The following is a 19,763-nucleotide window of genomic DNA, read 5'->3' as shown; positions in this document are numbered from 1 at the left end:
AGCAGCTGAACTATTGTTTGGAGGAGGAGAAGGTTGGTTTGGTGGCCTGCACTTTGAGGAGAATATGGTTGAGAAGAAATGCTGTTATTTTTGAAAAGAAGTTTGAAGATCCGACAGCTTTAATTAGTGCTGCTCAATAGAATTTTGCAGATTTCAGAGAAGCCAATTCTGGTTTTATGCCTACTCAGTCTAACAGAATTATGGCTAGATGGAAGAAGCCTGATGCATTGGTCTGTAAATTTAATTGGGATGCTGCCATTGATGCTACTAATAAAAGGGTGGGAATTGGGGTTATAGTTAGAGATTCAGAAGGGGAAATTCTTGCTTGTATGTGCTTAAGAATGAATAATTTGTTGAAACCTGCTTGTGCTGAGGCATATGCTTTGAGAAGGGCTATGTTCTTTTGCTTAGAGCTAGGCTGTTCAAGTGCAGTTTTTGAAGGTGATTCTCTAGTTGTGGTTAATGCTACTAATAGTGGATGTGAAGTGAGTCTAGATTATAGTGTTATCATTGAAGATACCAGGAAAATGCTTAGTAATGATGGGAAATGGTCTGTAAAGTTTACTCATAGGGAAGCTAACAATGTAGCTCACACATTGGCCAAATTGACTCTTGATTGTAGTGATGAAACTGTATGGATTGAGGAGGGTCCTCTACAGATTAAAAATTCTGTGTTGAAGGAAAAATATTGTAATGAATGATTGATTGTTAATGAAATATGTAGGGCCTGTTGGTTCCTACTTGTTCCTTTAGAAAAAAAAAAAGTATATACTTCTATTTATATATATGTATATGCATTACGTGTGTGTATACACACACACATATATATATGGATACAAACATATATTATAATTTTATGTATATGCATTACATTATATTATCTATATATATATTATACAAACATTATATTATATATGTGATAAAACATGTGAGTATAAGATGCCATTTTATCTTCCCCATTAATAGAAATAGGGTTGCTGAATGTTTAGTAATCAGAAGAAAAAGTTGTTGCCGAATGTTTAGTGCGCCGACATATCGTCCATTACGTTTCCCACATAGCAATGCATCCACAGATCTACGTCCCTTCACTTTCCCCTGATCAAACCATCGCCTCCTCCACATAGCATCTCATAAACGTAGGCAACGTCCCTTCACTTTCTCACAAAACATCCTCTGTTTTGCAATCTCAAAACAGAGCACTCCATAGCAGTGCAAACCGATAGCCACGTTTAATGCCGCCGCCAGAAGTTGTGCAGATATTGCCAGAGAACAACGTTGCGGCTTCAAACCAAACACGTAAGTACCTAGTTTGAACCATGCTTGGTTTCTTGAGTTCTAGCCGTTTGTGTTTGAACCATAGCCAATCGTTTGTTGAGTTCTTGCTCCTACCCTTTTGCCTTTAAAACTATGCCTCTATTCTGATGTTTTGATTGTAAAATTGAAACAATAATCACTCAGGCCCATAGAATGTTTACGTTATAGCAGTCTAGGAAAAAAACCATAGAATGTTTACGTTGTATGGAGTGTTTGGGAAAAAAACCATAGAACATTTACGTTGTATAAAGTGTTTGGGAAAAAAACCATAGAACATTTACGGGCCTCAGTGATCATTACTTTTGTTTTATGTTCTACGGTCCTGAGTGATCATTGCTTCGATTTTACATTGTAGCAGTCAACAAATCAATGTAGATTTTGCTTTGATTTTACTTCTGCTTCTGTTTTACATTGTAGCAGTCAAGGTACTATGCAACCACAGAACGTTGACCTCTTATTTCTAGTTTGATCCTGAATAGGGGCTAGACTAATCGAGGCAAACATCCTCTGTTTTGCACCCTCAAAATAGAGCAGTCCATAGTAGTGCAAACCGACTTCCTCTCCAACTTTTTCCCCATCAAAAGCTCTCGTATGTTGGTTATCTAACTCCTACAATTAACTTTCAGTTATGGTTTTTCACGTGCTATTTCTGGATTTTCTTTTCTTTTCATTTTCTTCTCCATGCTTGGGCTATTATGATATTTTTGCATCAAATACTATATGTACGGTCAAGACTGATCATAGTTTATATTGGAGATAGGATCGAAGAATGTAGCCAAAAAAAAAAAAAACTCAAAATGTTGCATGTACAACCAAGATAAATCCCTTTGACCTCTATTAAAATTGTTATGCCTCTTGTGTTTATGCACTACATAGAAACGTTATACCCACAAAAACTTTTATGAAATTAAATTTATAAGTTGACGTAGTTTAGTGTGCTAAATATATTTACAGCTTAATAAATCATATTACCGGGTTTGTAAATTGATGTTAGTTTCACACTAACATGATAATGTTTGTGGTGTTTTCAAAAGATGTTAGTTTCACACTAACATGATAATGTTAGTTTCAAACTAACATGCAGCTTATCTCAAAAAATGTGTGATAGTGGTTTTCGATGACCCAAATGTAGCAGCTAGCCACACGGAACTTAGACCTTTGACTTGAGATCAAACCTGTTGGAAACTTGGAATATTACTCCGTCATTGTCCTTTTTGGGGGGTTATTTAAATTATATTAATTTGTTTTTGTAGAGTTTATTTTGTTGGTTTTTTTTTCTTCTTTTTCTACCAAAATTATGTAGTGATTGTGGGGAGTTAGGGAGGTGTAATGGAAAGAGGAGAGGTTTATTTTGTTAAAGTTAATTGGGTCCAAGAAGCATATGCCTGAGACAAAAAATAATGGTTTACTTGGTAGTTTGCCTTGTTAGAAAAATAATATAGAGTTATAATATCTTGATTGTCAATTTGGAGTTGGCACATAAATCCAACAATATTTATGCAAATTTAGTTTTTATATTTTATTTTATGCTTATGGTTATATGCAAATTTATGCTTTATTTTGCTTCACTTTTCAAAGTTCAAAATTATTTTCTTTACTATGTTTTAAGTTATTAATGATCTTGCATTCTCATTCAATTATGTTTTGACATTTAAAATATAGTTAAACTATGAACAAAAGTTGGATGAAAAAACCTCGACATACAAAAGAGAATGTCGATGGTGTCAAGGAGTTTTTGAAGTTTACATGCGAGAATTATGCTACTAATTCACCGATTTGTTGCCCATGTAGAAAATGTGGATTACGTAAGATGTTCATGCCCAACATGGTATATGATTATTTGATTAGCTATGGAATTTCTCAAGGTTACACCATTTGGCATGCTCATGGGGAGAGAAAAGGGGAGGCATCTTACAAATGCTACTGAAGGCTCTAGTGGGATGACAACCATGTTACATGATGTTTTCCCTATGTTTGATCCTGAAATAGGTGTGGATGCTGGAGAAGCTGGAGTGCAAAATGAAAATGGACAAGGTTCTAGCTAAAGAGTTAATAAATTTTACAATATGTTGAAAGATGCTGATGAACCATTATATGAAGGGTGGACAAAACATATTAAGTTTAGTGCTATCGTACGTCTCTGGAATATGAAGTGTTTGGGTGGATTGAGTAATAGTATATTCACAGAACTGCTTGAATTTGTGAATGAGTTGCTCCCGTCAAGAGCATCATTACCTAATAATACGTACGAGGTGAAGAAGTACATGAATGAGTTAGGTCTTGGATACGAGAAGATCTTAGTATGTCCCAATGGTTGTATGTTATTTTGGAAGGAAAATGAGAATTTGGAAACATGCGTGGTATGCGGAGCGTCAAAATGGAAGCAAAAAGAGTCAATGGATGATAGGTCTAAAAAAGGTAAAAGAAGTCCAGCGAAAATATTACGGTAGATTCCATTAAAAACAAGGTTGCAAAGGCTTTTTATGTCATCAAAGACTTTTCACAAATGAAATGGCATGTTATATGCTGCACAAACGATGGGGTACTAAGGCATCCAGCAGATGGCATGGCTTGGAAGACATTTGATTTACAACATGATGATTTTGCCTCTGACCCCCGCAAGGTTAGGCTTGGTTTATCTACAGATGGCTTTAATCCTTTCGATAACATGAATATTACCTATAGTACCTGGCCTATTATGTTGGTACCTTACAATTTACCTCATTGGATGTGTATGAAACGATCAAGTTTCATGCTATCGTTGATTATACCAGGACCGTCATCAGCTTCAATGAATATAGATGTATACTTAGAGCCTCTAATATCAGAATTGAAGGAATTATGGGAGGTTGGAGCACCAACCTATGATGTTTGCTCCAGATAGATCTTTACAATGCTCGCGGCTTTAATGTGGACTATAAATGATTTTCCTGCGTATGGTGATTTGTTTGGGTGGAGTATGAAAGGTCGTTTAGCTTGTCCTTGTTGTATGGGTAACACACGATCTAGATGGCTGAAACATGGAAAAACGTTTTCCTATATGGGGCATAGACGATTCTTGCCAAGTGATCATAGGTGGAGAATGATGGCAAAAACATTTGATGGCACACGAGAAATTGATCCTTCACCTACTATGCCAACAACTGATGAAATTTTGGAACAATTAGATGATTTAAATTGCAATGATTGAACAAATCATAAAAGAAAAAGAGTTGTGGGGTCAACTAATGTTAAGGAACACTCATGGAAGAAACGTAGTATTTTCTTTAGTTTGCCTTACTGGAAAGATAATTTATTGCGTCATAATCTTGATGTGATGCACAATGAAAAAAATGTGGTGGATAATTTTGTTGGCACACTGTTAAATATTGATGCAAAATCAAAGGATGGCATAAAGACACGCCTTGACTTACAAGAGATGGGTTTGAGACCACAACTTCATCCGGTTATAACAGCTGCAGACAAGACATATTTGCCTCCAGCTATTTTCACAATGAGTAACAAAGAGAAAGAAGACTTGTTGAAGGTTATACAAAATGTAAAAGTATCAGACGGTTATTCTTCAAATGTTTCACGTTGTGTTAAGCTTCAACATTGTACTACAGTGGGCATGAAGAGTCATGATTGCCATATATTGATGCAACAGCTCCTGCCAATTGCATTGCATGGGTCATTACCTAAGAAGGTAATAGAACCATTAATTGAGTTATCTGGATTCTTTAGGGAAATTTGTTCCAAAACGTTGCGGCTCGACGATTTAAACCGATTGGAATCTAGAATATCTTACATATTGTGCCAATTAGAAATGATATTTCCGCCATCATTTTTCACAGCTATGGTGCACTTGACCATACATTTAGTTGCAGAATGTAAGCTTGGAGGACCCGTTCATTATCGATGGATGTATCCCGTTGAAAGGTATGCTATAGTTATTGAATTAAAAACACATAAATCTATTAAAGTAAGAACATATTTTTTTAAAAATAGTAAAAGTCATCGAATGATTTATGTGGTAGGTACCTACATCGACTTAAGTTTCATGTGCGTAACAAAGTTGCACCAGAAGGTTCCATTGCTGAAGGATATTTGCTGGAGGAATTATTAACGTTTTGTTCTCGTTATTTAGAATATGCTCGAATGATTTTCAATAGACTATCTAGAAACCCGGATGATTCTAAAGGGAAAGTTGTTGACATTTGCCTCAATTTTACGTCGTGGACCCAAGCACATCGCTATATTCTCTTCAACTCTGATGAGTTCACTCCATTCAACAGGTGAGTTGCAATGCTTAATACATACAAATGAAATTACATTTCATTCATATTTGTGTAATTATAATAGGCATTTGTGATGTCGTGAACATATATAGAATGCACTTGGAAATAATGAGGAATGTAGTTGATGGGAATCATTTTTCGAATGATGAATTATAAAAGAGGCACGAAGACCAATTTTGTAGTTGGTTCCAAGACTACGTATGAATTACACCCCATTCACTATTGTATTACAAAATTTATTATGCCTCTATAGATAGTTTTCATCATTTTAATCAATGCTAATAATCTAACCTTTCAGGTAATGAAAATGGATGACAATGGAAGAAGTGAATTGGGCCATAAAGTCGTAATGCATTCTAAAGGTCCCATGCAAGTTGCCAAAGAATTTAAGCGAATTGTCATCAATGGCACAAAATATCGCACTAGGAATCACGAAACTGGGAAGAAAACTCAGAATTGTGGTGTTAGTGTGTGTACTGATCAAGATGGCCCTACTTGGTATGACCAATTAACACGTATAATCGAGGTTATGTATTATGATGGGTCTCGATATGTGTTATTCAAATGTGATTGGGCCGATGTTGCTCGGGGTAGAGGTTTTAAGGAGGATGAGTTTGGATTTACACTTGTAAATTTTTCTCATCTAGTACACACTGGTTGTCGGATAACTAATGATCTGTTTGTTCTATCTTCCCAAGTATCTCAAGTATTTTATGTGGCAGATGAAAGATTCCCAAATTGGGTTGTTATCGTTAAGACAAAACCAAGAGACGTGTATGACACTGGTGAAGAGGAAGCAATTGACGACGATGAGGATAATATTTAGTCAACTAATATTGTACTAACACTTCCAATGATGAAGCTATTGAACCTGGTATTGACGATATTGTGTGGACACGAAATGACATAGATGGAATGATGATCAAAACTCCTCAATAGATGTTGAGTAAGAAATATATATTTAGACTATTTAAAATAATAGAACTTATCACATAAATCTATCTCATATCATGATCCAAATATTATTATCTCTATTGATTTGCATATATGTAAATTTGTTTTTGTATAGGTACAATGGGTCCAAAAGAGAAGGCAAAGACTACCATACCACACTTGCAAAGACAATCTACAAGACTACAAGCTGTCCATTGTGGGACCCAATCTGATACGGCGGCCCATTCGTTACCCTCTGTTGATCACCCCTTTCTGCTGATAGGATGGTGGAGTCATCACCTTCTATAGATTGTCCTTCCTAGCCATCATTATCTTTACAGCAAGGGACCCAACCTTCTACATCGAGCCCAATGGGAGGCCAACCATCACCTTCTGTAGATTGTCCTTCCTAGCTATCATTATCTTCATAGCAAGGGACCCAACCTTCTACATTGAGCCAAATGCAAATGGGAGGCCAACCATCCACACATATGGAGATAAGTAGAGAGACCGAGCCATGCACAGTTGTACCAATGGCACCTGGTTCGGAAGCAGAAAATGTCAACTCCTATTCCAACATTGGAGATCATTTTGTTGTCATTGTTGGTATGTTTTTGTTTTCCTTACTTATTATTTATTTCACTATGAATGCAGATTTACAAAATACTAACAATGTAACTGAATCCATTTTGGCATCTTCCAGAAGGGGAGCGAATTGAAATGGAGCTCAATAATCTTGATCAACCCATCAAAAAGCAAGACTCAAAGGTGGTAAGGTTTGGTGGTCTGATAGCGAAAAGTAATAAGTTGGTTCCAATAATTTACAAAGATTGGAGGTCGATGCCTAAAACCATAAAAGAGGAAGCATGGGGTCTTACAAATGTATGATTTTTTATATTAAAATATTATTATTAATTAAATAGGTATATTTTGAAAACTTTGTTAGAAAGCAACTCACTCATTTGTGTAAATTTATTTTGATGGTAGGCCTGATGACAAATTGGATGTATTCAAAAAAATAGATACTAAAGGATTTGGGGAGAAATGGAAAGACTACAAGCATGAATTGAAGAAAAAATTACTTAATGAAAAAGACACATTTGCAGCACAAGTTGTGGCAAGGGCAAGTCCTGATATGGTGGACTTAGAGCAACTAGCAGAGTTAGCCAATCTTTGGTTCGATCTAGAATATATGGTAACAATGCATGCATTTCTGTTATAGATTTATAAAGTCAAAGATTTATAAAGTCAACCAAATAGTTATTTTCATAATTCTCATAATCTTTGTGATGTTGTAGTCAAAATGTAATAAAAACAAGGAGTTTCGTAAGAACTAGGTTCTTGTTCACAGCGGAGGATTGAAAAGTTTAGCAAGATATACCCATGATGTGGTATTTATTTAATTAATATTTAGTTACTGTTGAATATTTGTTAATTCTTTGTTTTCGATATATGCGTTTAATCTAAAATACTGGACGTAGAAAAAATCAACTGGGACATTGTCAAGTCGAGCTCAGTTGTTTGTCCAAACCCATAAGAAAAAGGATGACACACACTACAATGATGACACAAGGAAAAAAGTGGTATGTTTATTTTCAAATTTATTACTTTTTAATTTTAATGGATTTATAAAAGATGAAGGATATATAATGTGTATTTTTTATTATCTATTATAGGTTGAGATGGAGGAACTTTTAACACAGGATACAAATTCTATAGAAATGAGGTCTGGAGGAACCATGACTTGGGCATCAGATGATGTTTATTCGAAAGTTATGGGCCCAGAATGGCCTGGATGTGTGCGTGGTTTGGGGTTTGGGCCAACCCCTACAAGAAAAACTTGTCAACATTTACCACCAACGTCAAGCCAAGAAGATGGTATATCAAAGGAAGAGTTTAATAGAATGCGGAACAAATTAATTGAATTGTGGAACTTAGTAAACACATTTGTGCATGCACAGGTGAGCACCCCATATATGCTTAGTACATATCAATCAACCTTATTTTGAAATTTTTGGACCCTCATTTGAATTTATATTTAGGCCTCAGGGCAAAATCAAAAAGAGAATGAAGAGGAAGAGAAAGATGAAGAAGAGGAAGAGAACAACAAGGACGATGATTGAGGGGATCATAAATGAGACTATAATTGAGACTATATTTATGGTATTTGCCATATATCGACATTTGCTCTGTTTGGTGGTATACACAACTTTCATTAATTGATAATATATTTTTTGTTATGCCATATATCAACGTTTGCTATGTTTTGCTAAGTTGGAATAGGACGGATTATAAAAGCAGAAGTGCTGGATTATGAGATATTGTGAATCTTAGTATGATGTTTAACATATTTTTTCATAATGTTCGCAAGCACCACATTCTTTTTTAAAAAAGAATAAATATGAAATCCATATTAAAAGATTAAATTTTAAATAATAGACTATTTTTTCAAAAGGAATAATATTGTACGACACTTGCATAATTTTTGGGGGTATTTTTGTATCATTTAAATAAGTTTTTTTATTTATTTTTATTTATTTTAGTACCAGGTGCATTTATAATAGTCTTCACCCTTGATGCTATATATTAATACCAGCGTAACAATATATACACCGGTGTATTTATAAATTACTAGTGTTTCATTGATCAATTTTTGACATTTTATAAATGCCGCCAATGTATATAATTATTTCCGGCATAATAATGTAAATGCCAGAAAACTACTAATTTATCAACATAAAATTAATCAATGGCCAGCATTTGTTTAAATGATATAAACGCCGAATAACTCAATACTTTACCAGCGTAAACTTTATCAATTGTCAGCGTTTTCTGAAACGCCATTGATTCTATATATTTATTACTGGTGGTATACTATAAATGCCGACAAACACGATTAATATAATAACGTATAATTAATAAATTATTGGCGTTTGTTTAAACGCCACCAAAAACATATATTATGACTGGCGTAACAATATAAACACCGGGAAACTACTAATTTCCTAGCTCATCATTACTATATTGGCGGTGTTGTTATAAATGCCACCAAAGCTACAAATAGTTACTGGCGTAAAAATTTAAACGCCAGGAACCTCAATAATTTACCGGCAGAAACATTTAGCGCCAGTAAATTTATATATCCACCGGTGCATACACAAGTGCTGCGCATATAAACGCCGCCAATACCTCATTTTTTTGTAGTTACTAAATGGCCACTCTGCCAACTGGATGTCAAGAATGCATTTCTCAATGGTACCATCACTAAAACTGTTTATATGGAGCGACCTCCTGGGTATGTTGATCCTTGCTACCGTAACCATGTCTGTGAGTTGAAGAAAGCTCTCTATGGCCTCAAGCAAGCTCCTCGAGCCTAGTTTCAGCACTTCAGTTCCTTTCTCATTACACTTAGTTTTTCTTGCAGTCATGCTGACACCTCTTTCTTTATGTTTCATCAGCATTCTGACATTATTTATCTACTTTTTTATGTTGATGACATTATCATTACTAGCAACAATTCTTCTCTTCTTGACAGATTCACTCGCAAGCTTAATTCAGAGTTTGCCACCAAAGATTTGGGTTCTCTCAGTTATTTTCTTGGTCTAGAAGCTACCTCCACTGCTGATGGTCTTTTTATTAGTTAGCTAAAATATACATGGGATATCCTTACTTGGACTCAGTTACTTGATAGCAAGCCCATTCACACTCCCATGGTTGTCTCTCACCACCTGACTAGCAGTGGTCCCACTTTCTCGGACCTCACTCTCTACAGATCTCTTGTTGGTGCTCTCCAATACTTGACCATCACACGACCCAACATTACTCATGCTGACAACTCTGTTAGTCAGTTTCTACATGCTCCAACTACAAATCACTTTCTTGTTGTCAAGCGCATTCTTCGCTATGTGAAGGGTACTCTTCACTTCAGTCTTACTTTTCATCCTTCTACTGCCTCTAGTGCTCTAGTTGCTTGCTCTGATGCTGACTAGGTTGGATGCCCTAACACCCATCATTCTACCTCTGGCTACTCCATTTATCTTGGTGATAATTTGGTCTCCTGGAGTGCCAAGGAGCAACCTACTGTCTCCCGTTCCAGCTGTGAATATGAATATCATGCTCTTATGACCACTGCAGCTGAACTTCTCTGGCTTATGCACCTCCTTTAGGACCTCAAGGTTCCCCTCTCACAGAAGCCACTTCTTTTATGTGACGACAAAAGTGCTCTCTTTTTAAGCTCTAACCCCGTCTCTTACAAACGGGACAAACATGTTGAACTCGATTATCATTTCCTTCGAGAACTTGTTGTTGGTAGTGAACTTCATACGCATTATGTGCCCTCTCATCTATAGGTTGTTGATCTCTTCACCAAGAGTGTTCCTCCCCCTATTTTTGAATTCTTTCGAACCAAGCTTCATGTCTGTTCCAACCCGATGCTTAGCTTGCTAGGCGGGTGTTAAGGAAACAATGCCTTAATTCAAGGCCTAATTTATTGTACAAATTGATTCTAGTTTCCTTTTATTCTGTAATTAGTGTTTATGTCAATGATCTGTAAATATCCTCACATAATCATCTATTGAGAATATATAGAAGAATACTCACCACATTTGAAGTGTGGTGGTTTTGCTCAAACCTTCTCACGCATGTCAACTGATCATGGTCGGAGTGCTGCAGATCTGAGAAAATCTGAGCCGGTAGAAAAACACTACCATAGAAGCATATACACAAAAAAAAAAAAAAAAGGAAATGGAGAGGAAGGTGAAGCCGAAACTCACACCTTCCTCTCTGGCAACAACACTCGAAAGGATCGATTCTCTTTCTAGGGAGAAGGCAGAGCTTCTTTGTCTAGAAGAGATGGAAGTTGGCAAAAGTAATGAAAGTTTACTCAAGAAAAAAAAAAAAAAAAAGAGAACTCACAACGGGGCATGTTACTAGATTTAGTGAAATACAATGAGCCGTCGTCCTTGCATGGTCTGGGTTTGGCCCAAAAAACATCTTAATATTCAAAATTATATATTCTACTATAAAAGAGGCTATAGCCTTGTGAACAGTAGAGTGAACAGTAACTTTTGTTTGAGTTCACACTGTTTATATTTTCACAATTACATTTTTGTCGTCTAATTTGTCATTAAAAATTCAATTATATTTTGCACTATTATTGTTATTATTATTATTATTATTATGTACATGCCTAAATGGTCTTATAATGAGTAAAGCAATAATGCATGTCGTATTATGATTTCAATATAATGAGTTCTAACATTTGATTTGTTATGTGCTCAATAACTTTACATTTTTTGTTTCCTTCACTTTTTAAGTATAATTATCATCATTTGTAAAGTTTGTTGAATAGATTTATGATTATCTTAATTACATTAATTATCATATATACTTATTGTTCTAATTGATATGCATATTAAAATTCATATTTACCATACCAAAAATGTAGTAGCACTTTCGACAGGGTGAATTATTGAATAAAAATGTTTTTAATTATATATTTTTTTTGTATTTATTTAATGTGGGATCAATTGATTGATATATTAGTGAAAATAACAAACATTTTTCGGATCAGTTAATGCCATATCCAGAATTAATATAAAAAAAATTGTGATTAAAATATGATGAATAATATTGTTATTATTTATTAATCTTATTTTGTATGAGAGAGAACGTACGTAAACCGTTGGCCCGGCCCCTTGAAAAAAACACGTGATAAATTGGGTTCAGTCTTTTGTCATCTTTAATTAACTTCTAACAAAAAGTATTTCTATCAATATGGTGTCACAAGTGTAAATGGTATGGCAATTAACATTTATAAATTATTATACTTTGTTAATCTGACCTCTCTTGTTTCTATGTGTTATGATTGGATGAATGAAATGAAGCTTCTGGATTAATGAAGCCTCATGACCAGCAAGTGACTCGTAAGCTACTTCAAACCGAGGCCAAGTTTGAGCCGTAGGATCAGTCCACGTGGAGCCATCTGTCATGACATATATATTTATCATTTCAGCCGTATGTTTTAACCTAATTCATTTTGTATCTTGTATTCGGCCGATTGAGAGAGGGGGGTTCAAGAGAGAGAGCAGAGAGGGGGAAACTAGGGTTTCATTTTTTATTTTCTTGAGTGAAGATGAGTGCTCTGTAATAATAGAGAGTTTCTGAGGCTTCTCTGTGATGGACAATGATATCAATAAAGCTCTGAGGCCCATTCCTGCCGTGGACGTAGACCATTAGGGTCAAACCACGTAAATCGGTTGTGTTGTTCTCTCTTGCATTATCTTTGCTTTATTTCTCTGTTTTCTTAATGATTAATATTGCTGTTATTTGATTCTTTGGTTATTATCTGAATCTGTTTGGATATTAGGGTTTAATCACAATCTGTTGGTTCTGTTCTGGTTATATCAATATTTACATTCAATGTCATTACATGTTATACAGTTTGTATATATATATGCTGAAAAGATTATTCTGATCATATCCGTATAGAGTCTTGCATTTGGTTTTTGAATCTATAGTATAAACAGAGTGTTGTACCAAGGAAAGACTCAGGCATATATCTAACAAGTGGTATCTAGAGCCTAGGTCGATGGGGACCATGAGATTTGACATTGAAAAGTTCACGGGGGATAATGATTTTGGGTTATGGAGAATAAAGATGGGGGCACTCCTAGTCCAACATGGACTTCAGGATGCCCTCTTGGGTGAAAAAAGGAAAGGTTCCTCTTTAAAAGAGGAAGACAAGGAGACTGTCAAAGATGACATTCTCTAGTAAGCACACAGTGCCCTAATCCTCTCTCTCGGGGATAAAGTCCCGAGAGAGGTGGCTAGTGATGACACTGCTGCAGGAATTTGGTTGAAACTAGAGAATTTGTACATGACAAAATCCCTAGCAAATAGGCTGCACAAGAAAACCAAACTCTATACCTTTAACATGACCCCAGGAACACAAATAGGACAGCATCTAGATGAGTTTAATAAAATCATTCTAGACCTAGCTAATATTGATATTAAGGTGGAGGATGAGGATCAAGCAATCCTCTTGATGAGTTCTCTGGACTCATCATATCAGAACCCTAAAGAAACCCTAATGTATGGTAGAGACTCATTAACACTAGATGAAGTACAATCTGTACTTCATACAAGGGAATTACAAACTAAAGGAGAAGCAAAACAAGATCATGGGGAAGGGCTATCTGTTAGGGGTAGAACAGAAAAGAGAGAAAGAAAAGGCAAGGGTGAAGCTAAGAAATCTAGGCCTAAATCAAAAGGAAAACATTTTAAATGTTTTCATTGTCACAAGGAAGGGCATTTCAAAAAGAACTGTCCTGATAGAAAAAATAACCTAGGAAATAAGACCAAGGAGGCAGGGGATGCCTCTGTGGTATTAGATGGCTATGAGAGTGCTGAGGTACTCACTATGAGTGAAGTTGACTCTAAAACAGAGTGGATAATGGACTCTGGTTGCTCTTTTCATATGTGTCCTATTAGAGATTGGTTTGAAACATTCTCTGAGTTAAAGGGGGGGCATGTAATCCTAGGAAACAATAAGTCCTGCAAAATCATGGGTATAGGGTCAGTTAGACTGAAGTTACATGATGGTACTGAAATAATTTTGAAGGAGGTCAGGTTTACACCTGAATTGAAGAGAAATTTAATTTCTCTTGGTACGCTTGACTTATCAGGCTGCACCTTCAAGTCTGAAGCAGGAGTACTTAGGGTCACGAAAGGTTCCTTACTTATTATGAAAGGGACTATTAAAAATGGGTTGTATACCTTGCTTGGGAAAACTGTAGTTGGGGAGGCTTCTTCAGTACAGAACACTGTAGAGAATAAATCTGTCTTGTGGCATAGGAGGCTTGGACATGTAAGCCAAAGGGGAATTTTAGAGTTACAGAAACAAGGGTTACTGAATGAACAAAACATAGGAAATTTGCCTTTCTATGAAGATTGCATCTATGGAAAGGCAAAGAGGGTTAGTTTCAGGTCAGCAACCCACAACACTAAGCAAACCCTAGACTATGTCCACTCTGACTTATGGGGACCTGCTAGAGTAAATTCACATAGTGGAGGGAGCTATTTTCTGTCCTTAGTAGATGATTACTCTAGGAAGGTCTGGATTTATATTTTGAAGAACAAGAATGACACTTTTGAAAAGTTCAAGGAGTGGAAAACCCTAGTTGAAAACCAAGTAGGTAGGAAACTAAAAACTCTAAGGACTGATAAGGGTTTAGAATTTCTTTCAAATGAGTTTAACCTATTTTGTCAAAAAGAAGGAATCCTTAGGCATAAGACTGTGAGGGAAACTCCACAACAAAATGGCTTGGCTGAGAGAATGAACAGAACCATCCTAGAAAGGGTTAGGTGTCTACTGTCTAATTTAGGGCTGCCCAAAACCTTTTGGGCAGAAGCTGCCACTATAGCAGTACACCTCATAAATAGATGTCCATCCTCTGCCATAGGATTTAAAACCCCACAGGAGTTATGGCCTGGAAGACCTCCTAGATATGACTACTTAAGAGTTTTTGGATGTGTAGCTTATGCACACTCAAAAACTGATAACCTGGAACCTAGGGCACTTAAGTGCATTTTTATAGAATATCCTGAAGGGGTAAAGGGATACAAACTTTGGGTAGATGGACCTGGTAGACATAAGTGTATTGTTAGCCGAGATGTGACTTTTAATGAGTCACACATGGCTGGGGTACAAGAAACACAGTCAAACAATAATACTGACAAACAATTAGAAGGATCTCAGGTTGAGGTGGAGCAGGATGACACCCAACCTGAACCTGTAAATGGTGATGACAGTGACTCTGAGGATCAAACCTCAGAGGACACAGGTCAAGGTGGAGCCAGATCTTGGAATCTGGCTAGAGACAGACAGAGGAGGGTAATTAAACCTCCTCAAAGGTTTTGACAGGCTGACCTTACAGCTTTTGCCTTGACAGTGGCTGATGATGTTGTTTACGAAGAACCTAGGTCTTATAAAGAGGCTATATCTAGTAAAGACTCATCTAAATGGCTCTTAGCCATGCATGAGGAGATGGAGTCACTAAATAAGAACCAAACTTGGGTTCTGGTGCCTAAACCTAAAGGAGTCAGACTCATTGGGTCCAAGTGGATCTTTAAAAGAAAAGATGGTATACCAGGGATAGAAGGGACCAGGTACAAGGCTAGGCTTGTAGCAAAAGGATTTACACAGAGAGAGGGAATCGACTTTAATGAAATTTTCTCACCTGTGGTGAAACATAGCTCAATCAGGCTACTGCTAGCCTATACAGCTTTTGAAAACTTGCATTTAGAACAATTAGATGTTAAAACAACTTTTCTACATGGTGAAATTGAAGAAGTACTTTATATGCAACCTCCTGAAGGCTTTACTGATAAAATAAATAATAATCTTGTGTGCTTTCTTAAAAAATCTTTATATGGTCTTAAACAATCTCCTAGACAATGGTATAAGAGATTTGACACACACATGATTAGTAATAAGTTTAATAGGAGTTGCTATGACAGCTGTGTATATTACAAGGAAGAAAAAGGAATAATGATATATCTTTTACTTTATGTAGATGATATGCTTATAGCTTGTAAAGACCTTGATCTAATTGATGAAGTTAAATGCATGTTGAAATCTAAGTTTGAAATGAAAGAACTGGGCCCTGCTAAGAAAATATTAGGAATGGAAATAGTAAGGGACAGAAATGCAAAGGTTTTATATCTGTCCTAGAAAACTTATATTTCTAAAGTCCTAAAGAGATTTGGTATGAATCTTTTGAAATCTATTAACACACCTTTAGGTCAACATTTCAAACTTTCTGTAGATCAGGCTGCTAAAACAGATTCTGATATTGATTTTATGAAACAAATCCCCTATGCTAGCATGGTGGGGAGCATAATGTATGCAATGGTCTGTTCTAGACCTGATCTAACTTATGCAGTAAGTATAGTTAGTAGGTTTATGGGGAATCCAGGGAAACCCCATTGGCAGTCTATCAAATGGGTACTAAGGTACCTAGTTGGCACTACTAATCTAGGACTTAGTTATGGAAAGGGTGTGAGAAAGGATGTGAGCTAATTGGTTATGTAGACTCTGATTTTGCAGGAAATGTAGACACTAGAAAATCCTTAACTGGGTATATGTTTACTGCTTTTGGAGGGGCTATTAGCTAGAAGTCACACTTACAATCTGTTGTGGCCTTGTCCACAATAGAGGCTGAGTATATAGCATTGACTGAAGCAATAAAAGAGGCCATTTGGCTAAAGGGCAATGCAAATGAGTTAAGTATTTTTAATGGCAATATTTCTGTACACTGTGACAATCAGAGTGCACTTCACTTAGCTAAAAACCAAGTTTACCATGAAAGGTCTAAGCATATTGATATAAGGCTTCATTTTGTTCGGGATGTTATAGAGTCTAAGGTTGTAGGTGTGGAAAAGGTCTCAACTGAGGATAATCCCTCTGATATGATGACCAAGTCACTCCCAAGGTCTAAGTTCAGACACTGTCTGAACTTAATATGGAGTCTAGAGTCTGACCCCACTAGGGGGTAAGTTGCAGGAATAGGCCAATGATGAGGATTGATAATTTGGCAAATAAATGTTTTGCCAAGGTGGAGATTTGTAAATGGTATGGCAATTAACATTTATAAATTATTATACTTTGTTAATCTGACCTCTCTTGTTTCTATGTGTTACGATTGGATGAATGAAATGAAACTTCTGGATTAATGAAGCCTCATGACCAGCACGTGACTCGTAAGCTACTTCAAACCGAGGCCAAGTTTGAGCCATAGGATCAGTCCACGTGGAGCCATTTGTCATGACATATATATGTATCGTTTCAGCCGTATGTTTTAACCTATTTCATTTTGTATCTTGTATTCGGCCAATTAAGAGAGGGGGGTTCGAGAGAGAGAGCAGAGAGGGGGAAACTAGGGTTTCATTTTTGGGAGAAAATCTTCGATTTTCTTGAGTGAAGATGAGTGCTCTGTAATAATAGAGAGTTTCTGAGGCTTCTCTGTGATGGACAATGATATCAATAAAGCTCTGAGGCCCATTCCTGCCGTGGACGTAGACCATTAGGGTCGAACCACGTAAATCGGTTGTGTTGTTCTCTCTTGCATTATCTTTGCTTTATTTCTCTATTTTCTTGATGATTAGTATTGCTGTTATTTGATTCTTTGGTTATTATCTGAATCTGTTTGGATATTAGGGTTTAATCACAATCTGTTGGTTCTGTTCTGGTTATATCAATATTTACATTCAATGTCATTACATGTTATACAGTTTGTATATATATATGCTGAAAAGATTATTCTAATCATATCCGTATAGAGTCTTGTATTTGGTTTTTGAATCTATAGTATAAACAGAGTGTTGTACTAAGGAAAGACTCGGGCATATATCTAACAACAAGGCTTATCAAAAAAATTAATGACACAAAAATAAAAGAATAGAGTGAATCTAGGCTTTTAGTGTTCATCTTTCTATATTTTTGGATGCCATTTTATTTTGAATATGTATTTTTTATTTTTTTTAATAAGTCATGTGGTGCCACATTTTACAATGCCATGTTAAGAGGGTAAAGTGAGTGGTAGAAATTAGGAAACATAATAGCATTAGTCTAAAGAATTTGTAATGCACATAAACAATATATTTTAATTTGATGATTAAGATTGTGCCGTATCATTGAATTTTAATTATATATTAATAATTAGATCATTCAAGTATTTTTTGTTACTTTTCCCCCAGGTAAGGTATAATCTTTTAGTTTTGATAATTTAGATTTTGAGGGTCATGCAAACCTAATTTCGAAATGAAAAGAAATGTTAGATCAACTTGATCTCTAACATTTTAGAGGATCATGCATTTTTTTAATCCATTTTCTTATTTAATCATTAAGACTTGATATCAGCTCATCAGCTCTAGTCGTTCGTCTAGTCGCATGTCTCCATCATCTCCGTTATCTTGTCTTGCGTACGCGTCTCCAATGTTGATCGCAGGGAAACATTGGTATGATATTGATATGTATTATGTAGTCTGTGTTGAATATTTATGATTGGTAATTTGGTATAGAATTTTTTATTCTCAAGCTCTCTCTTTTTTCCTTTTTTGTTTGTTTGTTTCTTCCCGAGCATTTTTCGTAGGCTCTGTTTTGTGGTCTAAATATATGGTTGTTAGTGAATTCACTACAAAATAAAGCAAAATTGGCAGCGTTTATATGTGCGGCGTTTGTTTATGCGCCGGTAGATATATAAATTTATCGGCGCTTAATGTTTCTGCCAGGAAATTATTGAGATTCCCGGCATTTAAATTTTTATGCCGGTAATAATATATAGCTTTGGCGGCGTTTATAACAACGCCGCAAAGATAGTAATGATGCATCGGGAAATTAGTAATTTCCCAACATTTATATTGTTAAGCTGGTAATAATATATGTTTTTTGTGGCGTTTATGTGACGCCCCCAAATCCCCATATACGAATACGGGGATTTGGGGGCGTCACAGGTGGTATCAAAGCGGTTTGGCTCTGGGTAAAACCACATGTCCCGTAGGTAGTACTAGAATGTTTTTAAAGTTGTGTTTTAAAATTTATTTTTAAGTAAAGTTGCTATTTAACATGTTTTATTTGTTTTATGTATTTGAGCTTGTTTGCTTGTTTTTATTTATTTAGTTATGTTATTGCATGCTGGTTTCTTTTTGTTTCTTGTTTTGTGGTGTTGGTTTTTGGTTTTTGGTTTTATGTTGTTGGTTTTTATTTGTTTTCTTAAAGGGGGTCAAAGGTTGTGTTGTGGCAGGAAGGCGGTATAATCGAGGATACTATTATTAGGCATGAACATTTAGTGTAGTAGACTTGAATTTTTAGCAATGTGGTTTGCTTGTATGATGTTGAGGTCTGAAGGGAATGTCATGGTTTAGGCAATCTTTGTAAGGTAGGAACTCACGTAGCAATGAGGAAATGAATTACCTTTAAGTCGCTTAAGATGACTGAGGTCAAGGTTTTGTAGAATTTATGTAACGAGGCTATAGGATAGGAGAGTGTAGGTTCAACGAACTTTAAGGATATGTTTAAGGGAATTTTATTTAAGGTTTGGGGTCTTTGTCGCTGTGACCTGGCAGCGCTTTAAGAAAGAGTTTAATGATCGCTTCTTTCCCGCTTCCGTGAGGCGGCAAAAAGCAAGAGAGTTCTCAAGTTTGGTTCAAGGGAGCATGACCGTGGAACAGTACGCTCGG

At 35.9% G+C, this 19,763-nt stretch overlaps 2 protein-coding genes across 2 annotated transcripts; both read left to right on the top strand.

Moving 5' to 3' along the window:
- The first annotated feature begins 200 nt into the window (after nucleotides 1-200).
- On the top strand, nucleotides 201-701 carry LOC122293606. The gene has a single exon (XM_043102143.1). The coding sequence runs from the start codon at nucleotides 201-203 to the stop codon at nucleotides 699-701; it is 501 nt and encodes a 166-aa protein (XP_042958077.1).
- Nucleotides 702-7,057: 6,356 nt separating this feature from the next.
- Nucleotides 7,058-8,647, top strand: LOC122293605. The gene is made up of 6 exons (XM_043102142.1): nucleotides 7,058-7,130; nucleotides 7,228-7,300; nucleotides 7,512-7,719; nucleotides 8,006-8,107; nucleotides 8,201-8,485; nucleotides 8,567-8,647. Exons 1-6 carry the CDS (start codon nucleotides 7,058-7,060, stop codon nucleotides 8,645-8,647), a joined length of 822 nt encoding a protein of 273 aa, XP_042958076.1.
- Nucleotides 8,648-19,763: the final 11,116 nt, after the last annotated feature.

This window comes from Carya illinoinensis, chromosome 14 (genome assembly GCF_018687715.1).
Source record: "Carya illinoinensis cultivar Pawnee chromosome 14, C.illinoinensisPawnee_v1, whole genome shotgun sequence".
NCBI classification, from domain to species: domain Eukaryota; kingdom Viridiplantae; phylum Streptophyta; class Magnoliopsida; order Fagales; family Juglandaceae; genus Carya; species Carya illinoinensis.
The sequence above is the reverse complement of the archived record's forward strand: the minus strand, read 5'-3'. Positions and strand labels throughout refer to the sequence as shown.